The sequence below is a fragment of the Neomonachus schauinslandi genome, chromosome 2 (genome assembly GCF_002201575.2).
Source record: "Neomonachus schauinslandi chromosome 2, ASM220157v2, whole genome shotgun sequence".
NCBI classification, from domain to species: domain Eukaryota; kingdom Metazoa; phylum Chordata; class Mammalia; order Carnivora; family Phocidae; genus Neomonachus; species Neomonachus schauinslandi.
The window spans coordinates 43,802,241-43,819,320 of NC_058404.1; the positions used below are offsets into that span (position 1 = coordinate 43,802,241).

Below are 17,080 nucleotides of genomic sequence, written 5' to 3' on the forward strand. Positions count from 1 at the left end.
GGAGTTGCCCACAGAACAGAGTCCAGATCTTATAAACATAATACATTTAATGCTTAGGCTTACTCCTAACTTCCGGATGCCCATTTCAAACACCCTTTTGGGGATGAATCTTCTGTAGAACGAAGCTGCTAGAAAGGGAGAGGTTCTTTTCACAGACGAGCCAATGAGATGGATGCATCTGTGAGTGGCGTATCGTTTGGCCAATGGGGTCAGCCCCTGAGGCCCCGCGAGAGGACCGGAAATTGGACCGGAGCATATGGGCCTTTCGGCGTGTCGGTGCGTCGAGTGCGGTATTCTGCTGACGCTCAGCGGAACCTGGCGACGGCTTGAGCCTCCTGTGTGGACAGAACGGAGGTTTGGAAGGCCAGGGAGGCCCAGGTAGCCCCCGTGCAGGCCGGGTGGGCTCTCACTCAAGCCTGCGATAGCGAGCGGGGATCCTTCCGGCCCAGTGCGGACCCTCCGCCCTTCACCCCCCCCAGCCCAGCCCCCACCCCCACCCCCACCCCCCCCACCCCCACCCCAGGCGCGAGAGACTGTGGGCCCTGGGTGGGGCCGGGCCAGGGGCGGGAAGTCGTTATTTGACGCCGGGTGTGTAGGAGGAACGCAGGACCTGGAGAAGGTATAAAGGTTGTGGCCCAAGGAGAGAGGGGACTCCTGCTGGGTCTGAGTGTTATTTGGATGGCAACGGTGGGTGGGAACCCCAGCAAAGCTATTGGTTTTCGGACTTTACTTTGAGATGGAGGGGGGTAGGATTTGCCCTCCGGGGCTTTCCTTCTGGTTAGGCCCCCAGTCATAGTGCCTCAGCCCAGAGCTGGCACCTGGAGAAGTGGGGAAGGCAGGCCTGGCCCGGGGCCTTTCCCTGTTGCACATTCTAGTCAGCCAGCTCTCTGCTAACTAATCAAAGGAGGAAGTCCACATTAAGGGAGGGCCTTCTGGAAGAGGGGCCAGAATCCATAGCAGTGATGATGGAGGTGAGGGAGGAGTGTTCGAGAAGGGAGGATGCCAGAGATCTTGTAATTGGTAGGTGTCAAAGCGCCGCTCAGTGTGTACCAGTTAGGCAACTGATTCTTTGGGTGGTGCTGGGAAGATGTGAGCAAAGAGGCCAGGCTAACTGAAAAGGAGTTTAAGCACTAGAGTTACTGTAGCCTTTAGGGAAGGGTGGCATATCCTGCCATTTTTGTGTAAAAGAGGATAGTCTAGTTAAAAATTGAAAAATTTTTTTTGCCAGATCCTGAACTACTTCCACCTGTAGTATTGACTTAGGATTTCTGTCAGTCCTGTCTTTACATAGATGGCCTGATTTTTTGTAGCTAATGCTTAAGGCAGGTTTGCAAAAGTTAAGAAGAGGTTTATTTGTCAGTTAAGGATTCTTTGGGGACCACGAGTGGGTCAGGGCAATGAAGGGAGCTCTTTAAAGAAGGACTCCTGAATTCTATAGGTTATAAAGTGATTTTGAAGAGGCTTAGTGGTCCTGAGATTTGAGGAGCAGGAAGAGCCTCATCCCTAGTTACCTGGGTGCGCAAAGGGTGTTAAATGTCACCCGTGAGACTCAGCAGGTATTGCAAGCTCAAAGCAAAAGGGTCTACATCCTAGAGACCTCAGATCTGATAGAGTTTGAAAGAAGAGTTTTATAGAGAGGAATTGGATAAAGATTCAGAGAAGCAACTACGGAGATCAAGGGGAAGATGGAATAGTGTAAATTGAAAATAGATTAGGAAAAAAAATTAGGACTCTAGGAGAGGAAAGATGGGCCAAAAACAAAGCAAAATCCATAAATATTTACTGACAGAATAATTTTGTAATACGGCTGTGGTAACTGTGAACTTGCTCATAAACCAAAATCATGTTCATACATAAAAAGTGTTTACTGTACAACAGGCAGTTAACTTACAGGACCAAGTTCTCTGAGAGGCTGTTTGGGTAGAAAATATAAGTAACTTTGATGAGAGCTTGGCTTTTAAGGGCTTGCTGATGGAGAGTATTTAGAATATTCCAGGCTAAATAGAGCTTTAGAAGTGAATATGATATAGGAGGTTGGTCGTATTACTGGTCTGACCTAAGGAAACTATGTTTTTAATGCTTTGTGAGTCTGTCTTGAAGGAAAAGGAAAACAATTAGGAATCTTTAATCTTTATAAAATGCCGGCAGGTAATTGATCAGAACAGGATCGACACCCGTATCCTCTGCAGCCTTTCAATGGATCCTATCCGAGCACCCTTCAGGGGCTCTTCTGTGCACCTGTCTCAGTGTGTACGGATGCCAGGCTCTTGGCCGCAAGCTCCTAAACCTTTGGACTCAGCTCTGGGCAGGGCAGGACCTGCAAGCAGAGGCCATGTGTTTGGAAAGCCAGGGGAACCAAGCCCACGGAGTGGGCCAGCACTAAGGGTAAGACCATGTCTGGATGCATAGTAGCAGCATTCAGCTTATCATCAGAGGAAATAACAGATTTCAAATAACTGTGAAACCCTATATGAAAAAAAAAAAGATTTGGGCTTTTTTGGTTGGTTGATTGGTTGGGTTTTGTTTTTGTTTTTCTTAGTTGCATTCTGGGCATATGTTTCAAATCCTAGAGTTGTGAGTTTAGAAAAAATGCCTCATAAAGAATGCTAGATAGACTTGGGTATAGACCTCAGTCCTCTAGCTTCTATAGATATAAATAAACATACATACATAAATGGCAGGTTTGAAGATACGGCTTTTAAGTGTTTAGATTTTTGTGTTGGGTTTGGCTCTATGGTATTAGCAGCCACTCCTGCTTCTGAGGTAATAATTCTTAAGAAGGTTCCTTTTAGAGGGCTCTTTGCCCAAATCTTAAAGAAAAAGATCCTCAGCTATTGCTTCTAATGTGTGTACAATTGCATGTATGTACATTCTTAATCTTCTAATTATGTAGTAATTTTAAGAATGGTATTTGTCTATAATTAAGAAATCTCAAAGAATAAAGAGTTAACAAATATAGGAAGAACTGGATAATGCAGTTATGGCAATTTTAAGTAGAGTAGACAGTGTCAAATGTAATGTTATATAGGCAGAAGAAAAGATGACATTATGTTGTATTTTTTCTCCGATGACTTGCTTGAGTCTATATGTGACAGCCCTAATTGGTGTAATAACATTAAACTTTCAAGACTGCCATAGGAAAACAGTAGCCAGTTTTGTTGGAGGTTATTTTAAAAAACCCAACCTCAGGTACTTTTAAATGGTCCGTTTTTTTCCTGAAAATTTATTAACTGGTACAGTGTTCCCTCTTACCTTGGGTGTATAGGAAACAAACTAGAAAAATTGCACTTTGTTATTTTGTACATTAAATCATGGACTGTACCTGTATTTACACTTAAAAACCTAAGATGACATTGTTATAAGTATTAAGAGTGTTTATTGAAAGTGTTTATGAAAACTACTTAAAGGGGCACCTGGGTGGCTCAGTTGGTTAAGCTCCAACTCTTGATTTCAGCTCAGGTCATGATCTCAGGGTTGTGAGATGGAGCCCAGTGTTGGGCTCTATGCTGGGTGTGGAATCTGCTTGAGATTCTCATTCTCTCTCCCTCTCTCCATCTGCCCCTCCCCCCTCTAAAAAAACTGCTTAAATAATTTTTATGAGGTATTTTTGTCCTTTATTCTTATAACATGTATAGAATTCAAAGATGATTTTTATTACTCACAAAGACTTTAAGAAAACCATCAGTGTTTCTGGGTGTCTTGTTAGAAACATTGTTCTTATGTCTTCTTAAACACTTCACTACGTGTGTTACAGAATGTGTGTCACTTGCAGTCATTGAAATAACACTGTTATTTCATCTTAGAAATGAAAAGCATTCTACATCTTAGAATAACTGTCGAAATATATTTTTTAATAACTCTACTCATTAACTTTCCATAGGAATCTGTAGGTTTGGTCTCTATGTTCCGAGGACTGGGCCTTGAGACAGTGTCCCAGACCCCTTTGAAACGGGAAGTGCCTCCATTAGGTATGTGGAAAACTAATTTGTAAAAAGGTGTGGGAGTATGTATGTATGATTTCTTTGTTCTTAAATTCATACAATTTATCTTCATAAAAATAACTACTTTACAACACCTTCAACTCACAGTTACAGTTGAGTTTTGGCCCTTCCATTCAGGTAGAGGCATTTTAGGTCGAGGCTTGTCTACCAGTATGGTGCGCAAGGACAAAGAAGAACCCCATCCCACATTTCCGGATCCTTCCATGTTGGCAGCTGGGGATAGCAAGATAGCAGAGGCCTGCGTTGGTTGGAATAGGTGGGTAAAGTTGCCTTCAAGGGTAAGTGTCAAATTCAGATGAAATATCTGTATAAGCCCAAACGGAAACTCTGAAAAGGGTCGTAATGGATGTTTTCTAAGAATAATCAGCAGCCACTGCTCCCGTCAGTCATTGGAAAAGGGTAAAAAGTAGTTCTCTGCTGGGCAGTTTACAAGTCCATTTGCCCTGTTAAGTTAACCTGATTGTGGTGGTTCTTTAACCTGGCTGATTCACTCTTCCACCTCAATTCTGCCATGGAAATTGGCCTTGAGAGTCAGTATGAATAGCAATTAGCAAATGAGTCGTGTAGGCATATTTGGATCTGAAGAGAATCCCAAGATTTGGGTCCCCTTTTCCTTCAGGAAAAGAATGTAGACTTGGAGGAATCATTTAGATAGGAACATGGTTGAGAAAGTCCTGATTTGCTTTTCTTTTCAATATTTCAGAATGCTTGGAAGAGGGAATTTGGATACATCTTTATTACCTTTGGGAAGAGCAACTGGCGGTATAGGCAGAGGAGTATACAAGGCTCCTGGTGCTCTCAGCCTAACTTCTCGGGATCCTACCCAGCTATCATCACCACCACCTCGGCCCCCATCCTCATGTCACCCTCTGGATCACCCTCTACTTGGGACTGTAGAACACAAGGACAAGTAAGTCTGGAGCACTGCCTTCTCTGCTTGATAATGATGTGGGAGGAGACCTTATAATATTGTAAACACTGTTTCTGTTGTGTCTAAAAGCCTTTGTGGGTGGTAGGTACTGTAGGGTTGTTTATTTTGTTTTTTGGGTTTTTGCCAGTGGGGAGAATGACAAAGAGGTGGGACAATTCCTGACGAAGTGAAATGGGGTTGATGGTTTAGATAGTATGTACCAGAGAGTAGACTCAAATGATTTTTCATTTTCTTCTCAATTCAGACATAGCCAGTTTTTTGTCACATCGAAGATTAGGAAATTATCTAGGAAAGATATTGCAGCAGTTCATCTTTCTTGGTGGAACTAATTTTTGTGTTCTTAGTTAGCTGGCCTCAATTATTCCATTGATATTACCAGGGCAGAGAGGGTGATTTTACTTCTCCAATTAGAGATTGCTAAGAACTTAGCTTCTAGCTTTCAAAGCTTGCTTTTGTGTAACTTGTGAAAGCTAAGTGTAAAATATTACTTCTCTCAGTGTGCTTTTTCTCTTAATTTTTTTGTGGTGTGAGTTGTTTGCATTTTTGTTTTTGGTATATATGCGTGCTTTTGTTTATTTTCCAGAGAGCTTTTTGTAAAGCAAGGCTCAAAAGGAACACCTCAGTCTTTGGGATTGAACCTTATCAAAATACAGTGTCATAATGAAGCAGTTTATCAGTATCATGTGACTTTCAGGTATTCACAACTTTTTTTCTCTGTATTCACTTCTTAGAGAACAGTAATGAAATCGTTTCCCTGGAATAACTGGGTATTTTTCTGTGTGATTCCTGATGAACGTCCCTCCACAATAATGCACAAACTCAGATCCTTGTGATAAATTTAAGGTTAGCATTATTTGTGTTTAGCTATATTACCATTTCCAATTTTAACTTAGTAGGTGCCATTTTATACACCTGTAAGGTGGATTTACTGTGAAGTTGATGAAGCTTAAGGTCAGGGCCTTTTACTTGCATAGACCCCTTCCATAACCTTTTAACTTATTTTGTATCTGTAATTTTGTATTCTTCTTAAAGAGAGACCCCCACACACACTGGTGTAAGACCCACACCCCACAAAACCTGGATCCTCCTTGCATAAGTCTCATACCATGATGGCTCCCAGTGACCGTCTAGGGTGAAATTTAAGGGTGAGAAAATCAGAGAGAATAACTTTAATCTTATATCAATAATTTCAGGGTTTCTCATACTTCTTAAAAATTAAGAATTCATGTTAGTTTGTGTTCTCTTTTCAAATCTCAGGAAGGGAGCACTTGGGTGGCTCAGCTGGTTAAGTGTCCAACTCTTGATCTCAGCTTAGGTCTTGATCTCAGCTTAGGTCATGATCTCAGGGTTGTGGGTTCAAGCCCTGCGTTGGGCTCCATGCCTGCTTAAAATCTCAGGAGAGTCATTAGCTGGAGGATATTAGCTGGAAGTGTGAAAATGAATGAGTGATTTGGAGTATCTGTGGAGAGAAAATAGGAAGATGGAAGACTGAATTTTTGAAGCACAGATGTATAAGAGGAGTAAGTGGAGTGAAAGAGAAAAGAAAGGAACAGTTAGGGGGAAATACCTTGAAAACAGATTATAAAGACCAAAGGAAGGGCTCCTTTGAATGAGGAAGAGGTGGTTGACTTTGGCCACAGGAAAAAAAGTTACTGAATTTACCCTGAAGAACACCCTTGTTGATTTTCCACTAGATTTGTTAGAGTTAGGGAGAAAAAAACTAGACTAAAAGGAGAGCACAGGCGATTGGAAATACCCAGTGAACTGGCCGCTTATTTAAAAAGTATGTAAGAGAAATGAGAAATGGAACGATAAAGAGAGTAATTGCTTTAAAGCTGAGCACATGTGGCAGGTGAAGAGAAGGAGCTAAAAAAGAGGGTGAAATTGAACCCCTGAGAAGGGAGCGTAGTGGAAATGAGCCTGCTCTGGAATGTAAAGGAAACAGATGAGCATTAATGAGAGGGAAGAACCCTTTCTCTGGAAATGGATTGACAAATGTTAATGAAGCAGAAAGGAGTGTGAGTCTTTACAGGCCTCTGCATTGACTGGACAGTGGAGAAGACATGGGTTCTGTAAATTTCAAGATGGTAGATCTGGACCTTTGAAGCCACAATATAAAGAGCATGCCAGACCATTGAGAGGATACTGAGAAGATGTATTAGAGTGGACTGGTTATCCTGTGGCTTCCTTGTATTATGTGAAGGAAGTCCAGAGAGACAATTTTAAATACTGTGTTTAGGGCATAGTGCCATTCGTGTAGATGAATTTTTGGAGAAGCATTTTGAAATGTTATACTAGCATATGAGTGTTTAGTTTTGGGGACAGCTATATTGGATTACCACTTGATTTTTTAATCTTTCATCATGTACTTGAACATACTTAACCCTTTTTAGCCTTAGATTTGTTTAAACTTTCCAGTTGTACAACAGGGGTGTGTGTTACTGATATGAAATGGGACAGCCATTGTACCAAGTAGCTATTGGGGCTTTTTAAAGCTGTAAGATTTGTGACAATCAATAAAAAGTAGAAGTTGCCACAAGTGAAAAATATTTGGAGTAAAATCCTGTTTTTAAAAAGTTATTTTTAAAGTATGTATTTTTGCAGATTCTAGATCAGGGATTGGTGAACTATGGCTGGCCTGCAGGGCAAATCTGCCTGTTCTGTAATAAAACTTTACTGGAACATACCCAGGTTCATTGGTTTACATATTGTCCATGATGCTTTCGTGCATGTTGGCCAAGTTGAGTGGAGACTCTATGGCCTATAAAGCCTAAAATACTTGCTATCAGGCCCTTTACTGAGAAAGTTTTCTGATCTCTTGTCTAAAATCGGGAAGAACATATGCTGAAATGTTAAGGCAGTTGTCTTTGGGTGGTGGAATTATGGTTTCTTTTTTTTTTTCTTGTGGGCAGGTATTCTTGGGTTGAAATTCCTTTTGTAGTCAGATATATTTGAATTTTAATATGACCACTAGATGGGGCAGTAGTAACAAGTGACTGGTTCTCTACCAAACCTATTAAACAGGGGTAATAAAGACTGCCTGCCATTTGAGCAAATTGAAGTAAAATTCTCTTTATTGTTTTCTAGCCCTAATGTGGAGTGCAAAAGCATGAGATTTGGCATGTTGAAGGACCATCAAGCTGTCACTGGAAACGTTACTGCTTTTGATGGATCCATTCTCTATCTGCCTATTAAGCTTCAACAAGTAAGACTAAATAGGAAATATATTTTGGAATGAAACCTAAGAGCGTTCTGGTGCTTTGAGTGGTAGGAAATCATAGACATCCTGATATTTGAGTTGTACTTTCCTATTCCTTAAAGAAAGACAGGCTTTTCCATAACAAAGAAATGTCAGACTAAGAAACTTTTTCATTTGAATTCTTCAAGAAGTTCCTTCTCACATAAGAGGAGTGGTTGGAAGCCTTTGACCTCAGTGACAGAGAATGGTTTAAGATTTCAAATGGGAAGGGATCTATTGCTAGTCAGTCCTCTTACTAAATGTTTTCTTAAATCCTAGTTGTCATGCTATGATTTGGCCCAGTGTGAACAGCAAAATGAGGGGAAAGTAGAAAATATATGTAAGACATTTTAGTGTTTTCTAGAACACAGTTGGATTAGATTAGGGCTTGGTAGTTTTGTCATTTTTTTTTACTTGCATATATTTATTTGTTAGGTTCTTGAGCTAAAAAGTCAAAGGAAAACTGATGGCACAGATATCAGCATTAAGATTCAGTTGACAAAGATCCTGGAGCCCTGTTCTGACTTGTGCATTCCCTTCTACAATGTTGTTTTCCGTCGGTGAGAAAACAGCTTATTTTCTTTAATCTCAGTCTTATATTAGTAACAGTGCTCTTCAAGAAGCTTGGATGGTATTATACCACGCACATATAAATAGGAGTTTAGAAACATTTAATAAATAAATAGATGGTATTGAGGCTAACTTATGGAAAAATTATGTCAAGTGATTAGCCAGATTTGGGGATAATGAAAGTAGATTTGAGGTGGCTGGTTGGGTTCCTTTGGAATCATTCGGATTCCATCAAGCAGATATTTATATTGCATAATTTCATGGTGTTACTGATGGGGCTACTCAAAGTGGTAGGGTGCAAAAATTTATGCTGGAAGAATTTTTTTCCACATCCCTTGATTTTTGGATTCAGACAGCTCATAATTTTTTTTTACTTTTTATAAGACCCAAATTTTCATAAAACTTATTCCTACACCACCTCTTTTTAAATGAAACACAGAACGTAATTTCTACCTAGTAAGTTGAACTGCCAGGAACGAACACAGCTTCTTATGTCAGACTGATCTTTACAAACAGAAATTGACTCTCTTGCATTCTTTTTAGTTAATGGTGAAAAATACTATAAATTGAACCTGGGAAATCAGCTCGGTTTTTGGTCACCTGGTACGTAGGACAAGCTATTGTCAGTTGTATATACCTCAAGATAAATGATAATTTTTCTTTTTCTTCTGGCAACGGTGTTCTCAGCATAAAAGCTATATTGTGCAAAGGGCACCAATAATTTTGACACTAGGCTTCAAAAGGAAAATATGGTTAAGAGTAGTAGAGCTTGGGGCGCCTTGGTGGCTCAGTTGGTTGAGCGACTGCCTTCGGCTCAGGTCATGATGGAGTCCCGGGATCGAGTCCCTCCCTGCTCGGCAGGGAGTCTGCTTCTCCCTCTGACCCTCCTCCCTCTCATGCTCTCTGTCTCTCATTCTCTGTCTCAGATAAATAAATAAAATCTTTAAAAAAAAAAAAAAAGAGTAGTAGAGCTTGAATTTTTTAAATTATTCTCTAGAAGACCCATTTTTGCTCTTCATTTCAGGGTAATGAAACTTTTAGATATGAAGCTTGTGGGGAGAAACTTTTATGACCCTACAAGTGCTATGGTACTACAGCAACACAGGTCAGTGGTGTTCTTCTTTTCCTCACTTTGGAATGTTCTGGAAAGAAATTTTTTATTGTGATTACCATATGTAGTACAGAAATCTCAACAGTTATTTTATGATTGTGAATATAATTTATCAGTTAAGTCTGTTCCATAGTTTAGTTTTTTAGTAAGTTCACAATGATGTTTATTTACTTTGTTTCATGGTGCTTTCTCACTGTTACTGGGGAGGGGGGGCGGTATTGGCTCAGCTGTTTCAAATGGGGGCATGCAAGTATCTGTGGTTTTTTTAGAACCCTGAGGTAAAGCTCACTTGTCTCTTCAGGTTGCAGATCTGGCCAGGCTATGCAGCTAGCATCCGAAGGACAGATGGAGGTCTTTTTCTCCTAGCTGATGTCTCGCATAAGGTCGTTCGGAATGATTCAGTACTGGATGTCATGTGAGTGAATGGTGGGATTTACTTTTAACAAGCTAACAATTTTCTGAAAGTTCAGTAATAGCTGAATACAGATTGGCCGTTGTTCTGTTTGGGTTTTAAATTGTAGAACAGGGACACCTGGGTGGCTTGGTCATTGAGCGTCTGCCTTCGGCTCAGGTCATGATCCCAGGGTCCTGGGATCGAGCCCCGCATCAGGCTCCCTGCTCCGCGGGAATCCTGCTTCTCCCTCTCCCACTGTCCCTGCTTGTGTTCCTGCTCTCACTCTCTCTCTCTCTGTCAAATAAATAAATATTTTTTAAAAATTGTAGAACAGATTAAGGATACTAAATGTATGTAAGTCTTGCAGAGATAGGCATTTGAATAGAGACCTGTTATATTTGAGGAGGAATTGTATTTTTTTTTAAAGATTTATTTATTTCGCTGAAAGAGCGAGCTTACAAGCAGGAGGGGCTGAGGGTGAGGGAGAGAGAAATCCTCAAGCAGACTCCACAATGAGCATGGAGACCAACTCGGGGCTCAATCTCACGACCCTGAGATCACAACCTGAGCCGAAACCAAGAGTCAGACGTTTAACGAACTGCACCACCAAGGTGCCCTGAGGAGGAATTGTATTTAACTCTCTGGTTAAGAAGGCTTGGTTTAATACACACACCCCCTGAATTTTTGTTTAAATGCGTTACTATAGGGGCACCTAGGTGACTCAGTCGGTTAAGCATCCAACTCTTGGTTTCGGCTCAGGTCATGATCTCAGGGTTGTGGACTTGAGCCCCATTTCAGGCTTTGTGCTCAGAGGGGAGTCTGCTTGAGGATTTCTCTCCCTCCCTCTCTCTCTGGAATAAATAAATAAATGTAAAAAAAAGTGTTATTTTAGTAAATCACTTACTATAGTAAATATAGATGTGATTAATTTGTAATGGCTTCATGAAATCCCATTTTATAGATAAATCTGTGTCCCATCACTGATTCTTTTTTTAAGGCTATGTACTTAGAAGTGGAATTACTTAATGAAAAGGCTTAACATTTTAAAGACTTTAAGAAAATATTTGCTTTAATAAGATACTTAAATAAAAGGGTGCCTGGGTGTTTCAGTCAGTTAAGCGTTAGGTGTCTGCCTTTGGCTCAGATCATGGTCCTGGGATCTTGGGATCGAGCCCCACATCGGGCTCCCTGCTCAGTGGGGAATCTGCGTCTCCCTCTTCCTGTGCCCCTCCCCCTGCTCGTGCACTCTCTTTGTCTCACATGCTCTGTCTCTCGAATAAAATCTTTTTAAAAAAAGATACTTAAATATACATTGACAGATTATCCTCTAGAATACTTACTTACTCAGTTCATTTTTCCACCAGCTGTGTACAACTACTAGGTGTTATCAGGCTTATAAATCTTTGCTTATCTGATGAATTGATTCATTCCTTCAAATGCATTTATTGAGCTCCCGTTGTATACCAGAGTCTTGGGACATATCAGTTAACATAACAAAGATCTCTTTCCTCATGGAGTTTATGTTGTAGTCGGGTACATAAACAATAAATAATAAACAAGATAAGTGAATTGTATAGTATACTAGAAGTGTTGAGAGCTTTGGAAGGAAGAAAAAGTGGAACACAGAGTAGGAGAGATCAGGAGTACCAGGAGTGGGGTGGGGGAGGGTGGATAGCTGTAATTTTAAGTAGAGTGACCAAGTTCATTCGAGCCAACACTTGAAGAAGTTGAGTTAGCCAGGTGAATACATGGGCGAAGGAAGTTTTTGACAGAGGGACAGCCGGAGTAAAGGCCTTTAAAAGACAGAAATATGCCTGGCTCATTCAAGGAGTGGCAGGGAAGCCAGGGTGACTAGGCAAGAGCAGTGGAAGTATGGGGAAGGTGGAGAAGATGACAGTATCGAGCTTTGAAAGGCTATTGTAAGGATTTTAGCTTTTACTTTGAGTGAAGCATAGGATTTATGGACAAGGGGTAACATGATGTGGCTTAAACTGTAAAAGGATCCCTCCCATTGCTGCATGGGGGAGAGAGTTGGAAGGGTGGGAATAGAAGTGGGGAGACCTACCAGGAATCCAGGGGAGGCATGAAGATGGCAGCAGTGGAGGTAGCGAGAAGTGGTTGGCTCCTGGATAAATTGTGAAAGTAGTGCTCAGTCAGTGTCCTGGCTGGATATGGGGTGTGAGATAAAGAGAGAGGTTGAGAATGGCTCACTTTTTTGGGGTGAATTTGTAATTATTCTGTCTTTCCTAGAGTGTCTCTCCTTGATGGTGGGGGCCATGTCTCTCTTTCTCACAGTACATCCAGCTCTAGTTGATTCCTAGCATCTAGTAAGTGTTCAAGAATATTTGCTAAATAAGAGTAGATGTCTTCAAATGCACTATTTGTTTCTTTATGGTCTCTGCTTTGCTTTTCTTCTTAGATAGATCTAACTTATTTTATGTTTTATTTTTTCCGATGTTTTACACCTTCTGGAATTTATCTTGATGTGATGTTGGGATCATCATGATTGCCTTGGGACTATCTCACAGTTTATTGGAAAACATTTTTTTTTAGATTTAAATCACTATCTTTATCATTTGTTAAAGTACTTTGATTTACTTCTGAATATTTCATTTTGATCCAGTGGTTAAAATCAATGTGATGCTGTGTTTTAGTTATTGTAATTTTATTAGCTTTTAATATTTGTCAAGGAATCCTGTTTTCAGAATTTTCATAGTAAATGCCACCCATTTATTCTTGCATGTGATCCTTTGAATAATTTAATGAAAACAAGAAAAAAAGTCAATTGGCATCAACTGGGGAGACTGTTCAGTGAATCTTCCTATTCACAAATATGGCATATTTTTCCATTTATTGAAGTTTATTTTTATTAAAGTTTTACTTTCATGAAAGTTATTGTCATATTTTATTATAACTACACAAAAGCTATTTATGGGTGAGTTATGTAGTATATGTAGGATTGGTTTTGTTTTCTGCACAGTTGCTTATTTTGGATATAAAATTATCTTTTCATTTTCTAAGTACATAATTTTATATGTACTTACCACTAATTCAACAGTGGTTTGTAGATTTCAGAGTATAAGTTTTGCAAATATTCCTAAGTATTTTATTCTTTTGATGCATTTGTAAATGGATTTTTTTAAAATTTCATTTTTGGTTTGTCGCAGGTATAGAGAAAAACAACTGATTTTTTTTATATCAATCTTGTATCCCATAACCCCTTTGAAGTCATTTATTAGTTAAAACAGTTTTTTCATGGATTCTGTGGGATTTTCTATATGGGAGATCATGTCATCTGCAAATAAAGATACTTTTTACTTCTTCTTTTCCAGTTTGGATCTCTTTTATTTCTTTTTCTTGCTGAATTATTCTGCTAGGACCTCTAGTACAATGTTGAATGGGCATGGTGAAAGTGAGGGAAAAAAAAAAAGCCTTGACCCCGCCGTTCCTCAATGTAGTGGCCTTGGATATTCCCGTTGTTAATAAAGACAATTCGGGGGGGGGGAGTGGTGAGAGTGCACATCCTTGTCCTTTTCCTGATCTTAGGGAAAAAATATCCATCCAGTCTTTCACCATTAAGTATATTAGCTGTGAGTTTTCTGTAGATGCCCTTTTTCAGATTGAGGAAATTCCGTTTTATTCCTAGTTTATTGAGTGTTCTTATCATGAAAGGAAATTGGGTTTTGATCATTAAAAAAAAAAATCCTGCTTTTTAAATTGATTTTTCAATATTGAATCAACCTTGCATTCCTGGGATAAATCCCACTTGTTTGTGGCGTGTAATTTTTTTCTATATGTTGCTGGTTTGGGTTTGCTTATATTTTGTTGAGGATTTTTTTCTATATTCCTAAGTGATATCTGTATTTTTCTTGTGATACCTTTGTCTCGTGTTGATATCTGGGTAATATTGGCTTTATAGAAAGAGTTGGGAAGTATTCCCTTCCTCTTCTGTTTTTTTCAGAGAGTTTATGAAGGATTGGAATTCATTTTCCTTCGGATGCCTGGTAGAGAAATTTGACAGAGAAGCCATCTGGGTTTTGGTTTTTCTTTGTGTACAGTTTTTAAATTACTAATTTAATTTTTGTATTGTTAGATATTTATTCTGATTTTCTATTTATTTTTGGGTCAGTTTTGGTGATCTGTGTTTTTCTAGGAGTTTGTCCAGTTCATTTAGGTTATCTAATTTGTTGGCATACTAACGTTCAAAGGGTTCCTCTACAGTTCTTTTTATTTCTGTGAGCCCACCCCCTCTTTCATCCCAGATTTTAGAAATCTGAGTCTCCTTTTTTCATAGATGGTCTAGCTAAAGGTTTATCAGTGTTGACCTTTTCAAAAAGCCAGTGTTTGGTTTTGTTGACTGTATTTTTCTGTTTTCTATTAATTCCCACTCTTATAGTCATTATTTCTTTCCTTTTGCATACTTAAGGTTTAGTTTGCTCTTCTTCTCTTTCCAGTGTCATAAGGTGAAAGGTTAGTTTATTTGGGATATTTTTTCTTTTTTTTTTTTTTTAAAGATTTTATTTATTTGACAGAGAGAGACACAGCGAGAGAGGGAACACAAGCAGGGGAAGTGGGAGAGGGAGAAGCAGGCTTTCCGCCGAGCAGGGAGCCTGATGCGGGGCTCGATCCCAGGACCCTGGGATCATGACCTGAGCCGAAGGCAGACGCTTAACGACTGAGCCACCCAGGCGCCCCTATTTTTTCTTTTTAATATAGGCTTTTACAGCTATAAATTTCCCTGTAAGTAATGCTGTAGCTGTATCCCATATGTTCTGGTATGTTGTGTTTTCATTTACATCTAACTCGGAGTATTTTCTAATTTCCCTTGTGATTTCTTATTTGACCCCTTGATGATTTAAGGGAGTGTGTTGTTTACTTTCCACATGTATGTGATGAGTTTTCTGAATTTCTTCTGTTGTGAACAGAGAACTTACTTTGTATTATTCTATCCTTTTATATTCATTGAGGTTTGTTTAATGATCCAACATATGGTCTCTACTGGAGAATGTTCTGTGTGCACTTTGGATGTTGTAATTTTAACTTAAAATATTTTTTGCCTTTTACTAAGGAAAGTGCCAGAATTAGGACTATGGTACACCTTTATATTGGAAGTAGAAATTCTCCCAGGGAGTTTGAGAGCTTGGTATAGGCAAACATATGACAAACAAGAAGGAGAAGCACTAAAGTTGTCTAAGGATGTGTGTTTGTGAACTGTATTTCAGGTTCCAAACCCAGATAGGAAGGGCCATGAGATCAGTGACCCAACTATCCCTGACCCTGGAATTTGAACTAAATAAACACAGTGATCTTCTTTCACAAATTGAAAAGACAAGAAGAGCCTTCCTAACGTTTGACCACTTGCTTTTTTACCAATTGGTCTCTGATCAAATGGACCTTCAACTATGATGTCTTAGGAATAGATTGGCTTGGTTTGGAGGCTTATCTGGCTTATGCCTCCATGCATTCCCTATAGAACACTCTTTTGTACATTTAACAGAAAAAAGGAAATGCAGGGCAAAACAAAAACACATGAAAAAATCTTATGAATATAGACAAATAACCGCAAAAGCAAAGTAAGCAGATGGAGAGAAATCAAGTTAAGGGCAAAAATAATTTTCAAGTGGTATTCCTTCAAAACAAAAAGCCCAGAGACCTCATACAAAGACCTGGGTCCAAACAATGACTTCTAACCTGAAAGTTCATTAGATAAGCAGCTAAAGCCTAATGAAACTAGTTTGAGCTCAACTAGTTGTTGGGATTGACTCACTGGCAGCAGATCTGAAGGACAAATGGAGTTAAGCACAAGGGGCCCAGTGAGTACATCTGTGGGTCTGAAACTCCTGGAGTGTTGCCAAGGAAGAGCTTCCACAGTTACCGTGGTGAGACCTCCAGAATTGTCAAAGGATGATGAGACCTCTGTTCTCTCTGAAATAAAGAGAAGGCTGCTGATTTAAAGCTTCCTGCAGTGAGAAGAGACTGCTGGTCTTATAGAGAATACTGGAGAGGTATGGAGTTCAGGACAGCAGTCTTACAGCGGGGCAAGCAGCACAAACATGGTTGCTCAGGTAGTCTGTTGTTGATTGAGTAGTACTCCTCTCTGGGATGCTTGTTGGATTAAGTTCTTCCCTGATTGGCCAATTTACAGAAACAAGGGGACGACTCTGGTTGGATAGCTTACAAAGGTTTGCTGAGGTGAGTTGATACAGACGTATTAAGCAGGTTTAAAACTGGATTTTAGGGGCGCCTGGGTGGCTCAGTCGTTAAGCATCTGCCTTCGGCTCAGGTCATGGTCCCAGTGTCTTGGGATCGAGCCCCACATCAGGCTCCCTGCTTTGCGGGAAGCCTGCTTCTCCCTCTCCCACTCCCCCTGCTTGTGTTCCCTCTCTCACTGTCTCTCTGTCAAATAAATAAATAAAAAATCTTTAAAAAAATAAATAAAACTGGATTTTATGGGGGCGCCTGGGTGGCTCAGTCGGTTAAGCATCTGCCTTTGGCTCAGGTCTTGTGCCCGGGCTCCTGGGATGGAGCCCCGTGTTGGGCTCCCTGCTCAGCAGGGAGTCTGCTTCTTCCTCTCCCCCTGAACCTCCCCCTGCTTGCTCTCTCAAATGAATAATAAAATCTTAAAAAAAAACCTCTGGGGGCGCCTGGGTGGCTCAGATGGTTAAGCGTCTGCCTTCGGCTCAGGTCATGATCTCAGGGTCCTGGGATCGAGTCCCGCATCGGGCTCCCTGCTCCTTGGGAGCCTGTTTCTCCCTCTGCCTTTCTCCCTCTGCCTTTCTCTCTCGCTCTGTCTCTCATGAATTAAAAAAAAAAAAAAAAAAAAAAAAAAAAAAAA

General features: G+C 40.2%; 1 protein-coding gene across 2 annotated transcripts in view; it reads left to right on the top strand.

The window, feature by feature from the left end:
• The first annotated feature begins 2,196 nt into the window (after window positions 1–2,196).
• The window catches only part of PIWIL2 (piwi like RNA-mediated gene silencing 2), a 71,108-nt gene continuing 56,224 nt past the window's right edge, over window positions 2,197–17,080 (top strand). For both annotated transcript variants that reach the window (XM_021698899.1, XM_021698900.1), the window contains exons 1-9: window positions 2,197–2,385; window positions 3,881–3,968; window positions 4,119–4,257; window positions 4,705–4,911; window positions 5,516–5,626; window positions 8,020–8,137; window positions 8,606–8,730; window positions 9,765–9,845; window positions 10,153–10,266. In XM_021698899.1, the coding sequence (XP_021554574.1) occupies window positions 2,197–2,385; window positions 3,881–3,968; window positions 4,119–4,257; window positions 4,705–4,911; window positions 5,516–5,626; window positions 8,020–8,137; window positions 8,606–8,730; window positions 9,765–9,845; window positions 10,153–10,266 (1,172 nt within the window). The remainder of the gene's footprint in view (window positions 2,386–3,880; window positions 3,969–4,118; window positions 4,258–4,704; window positions 4,912–5,515; window positions 5,627–8,019; window positions 8,138–8,605; window positions 8,731–9,764; window positions 9,846–10,152; window positions 10,267–17,080) is intronic.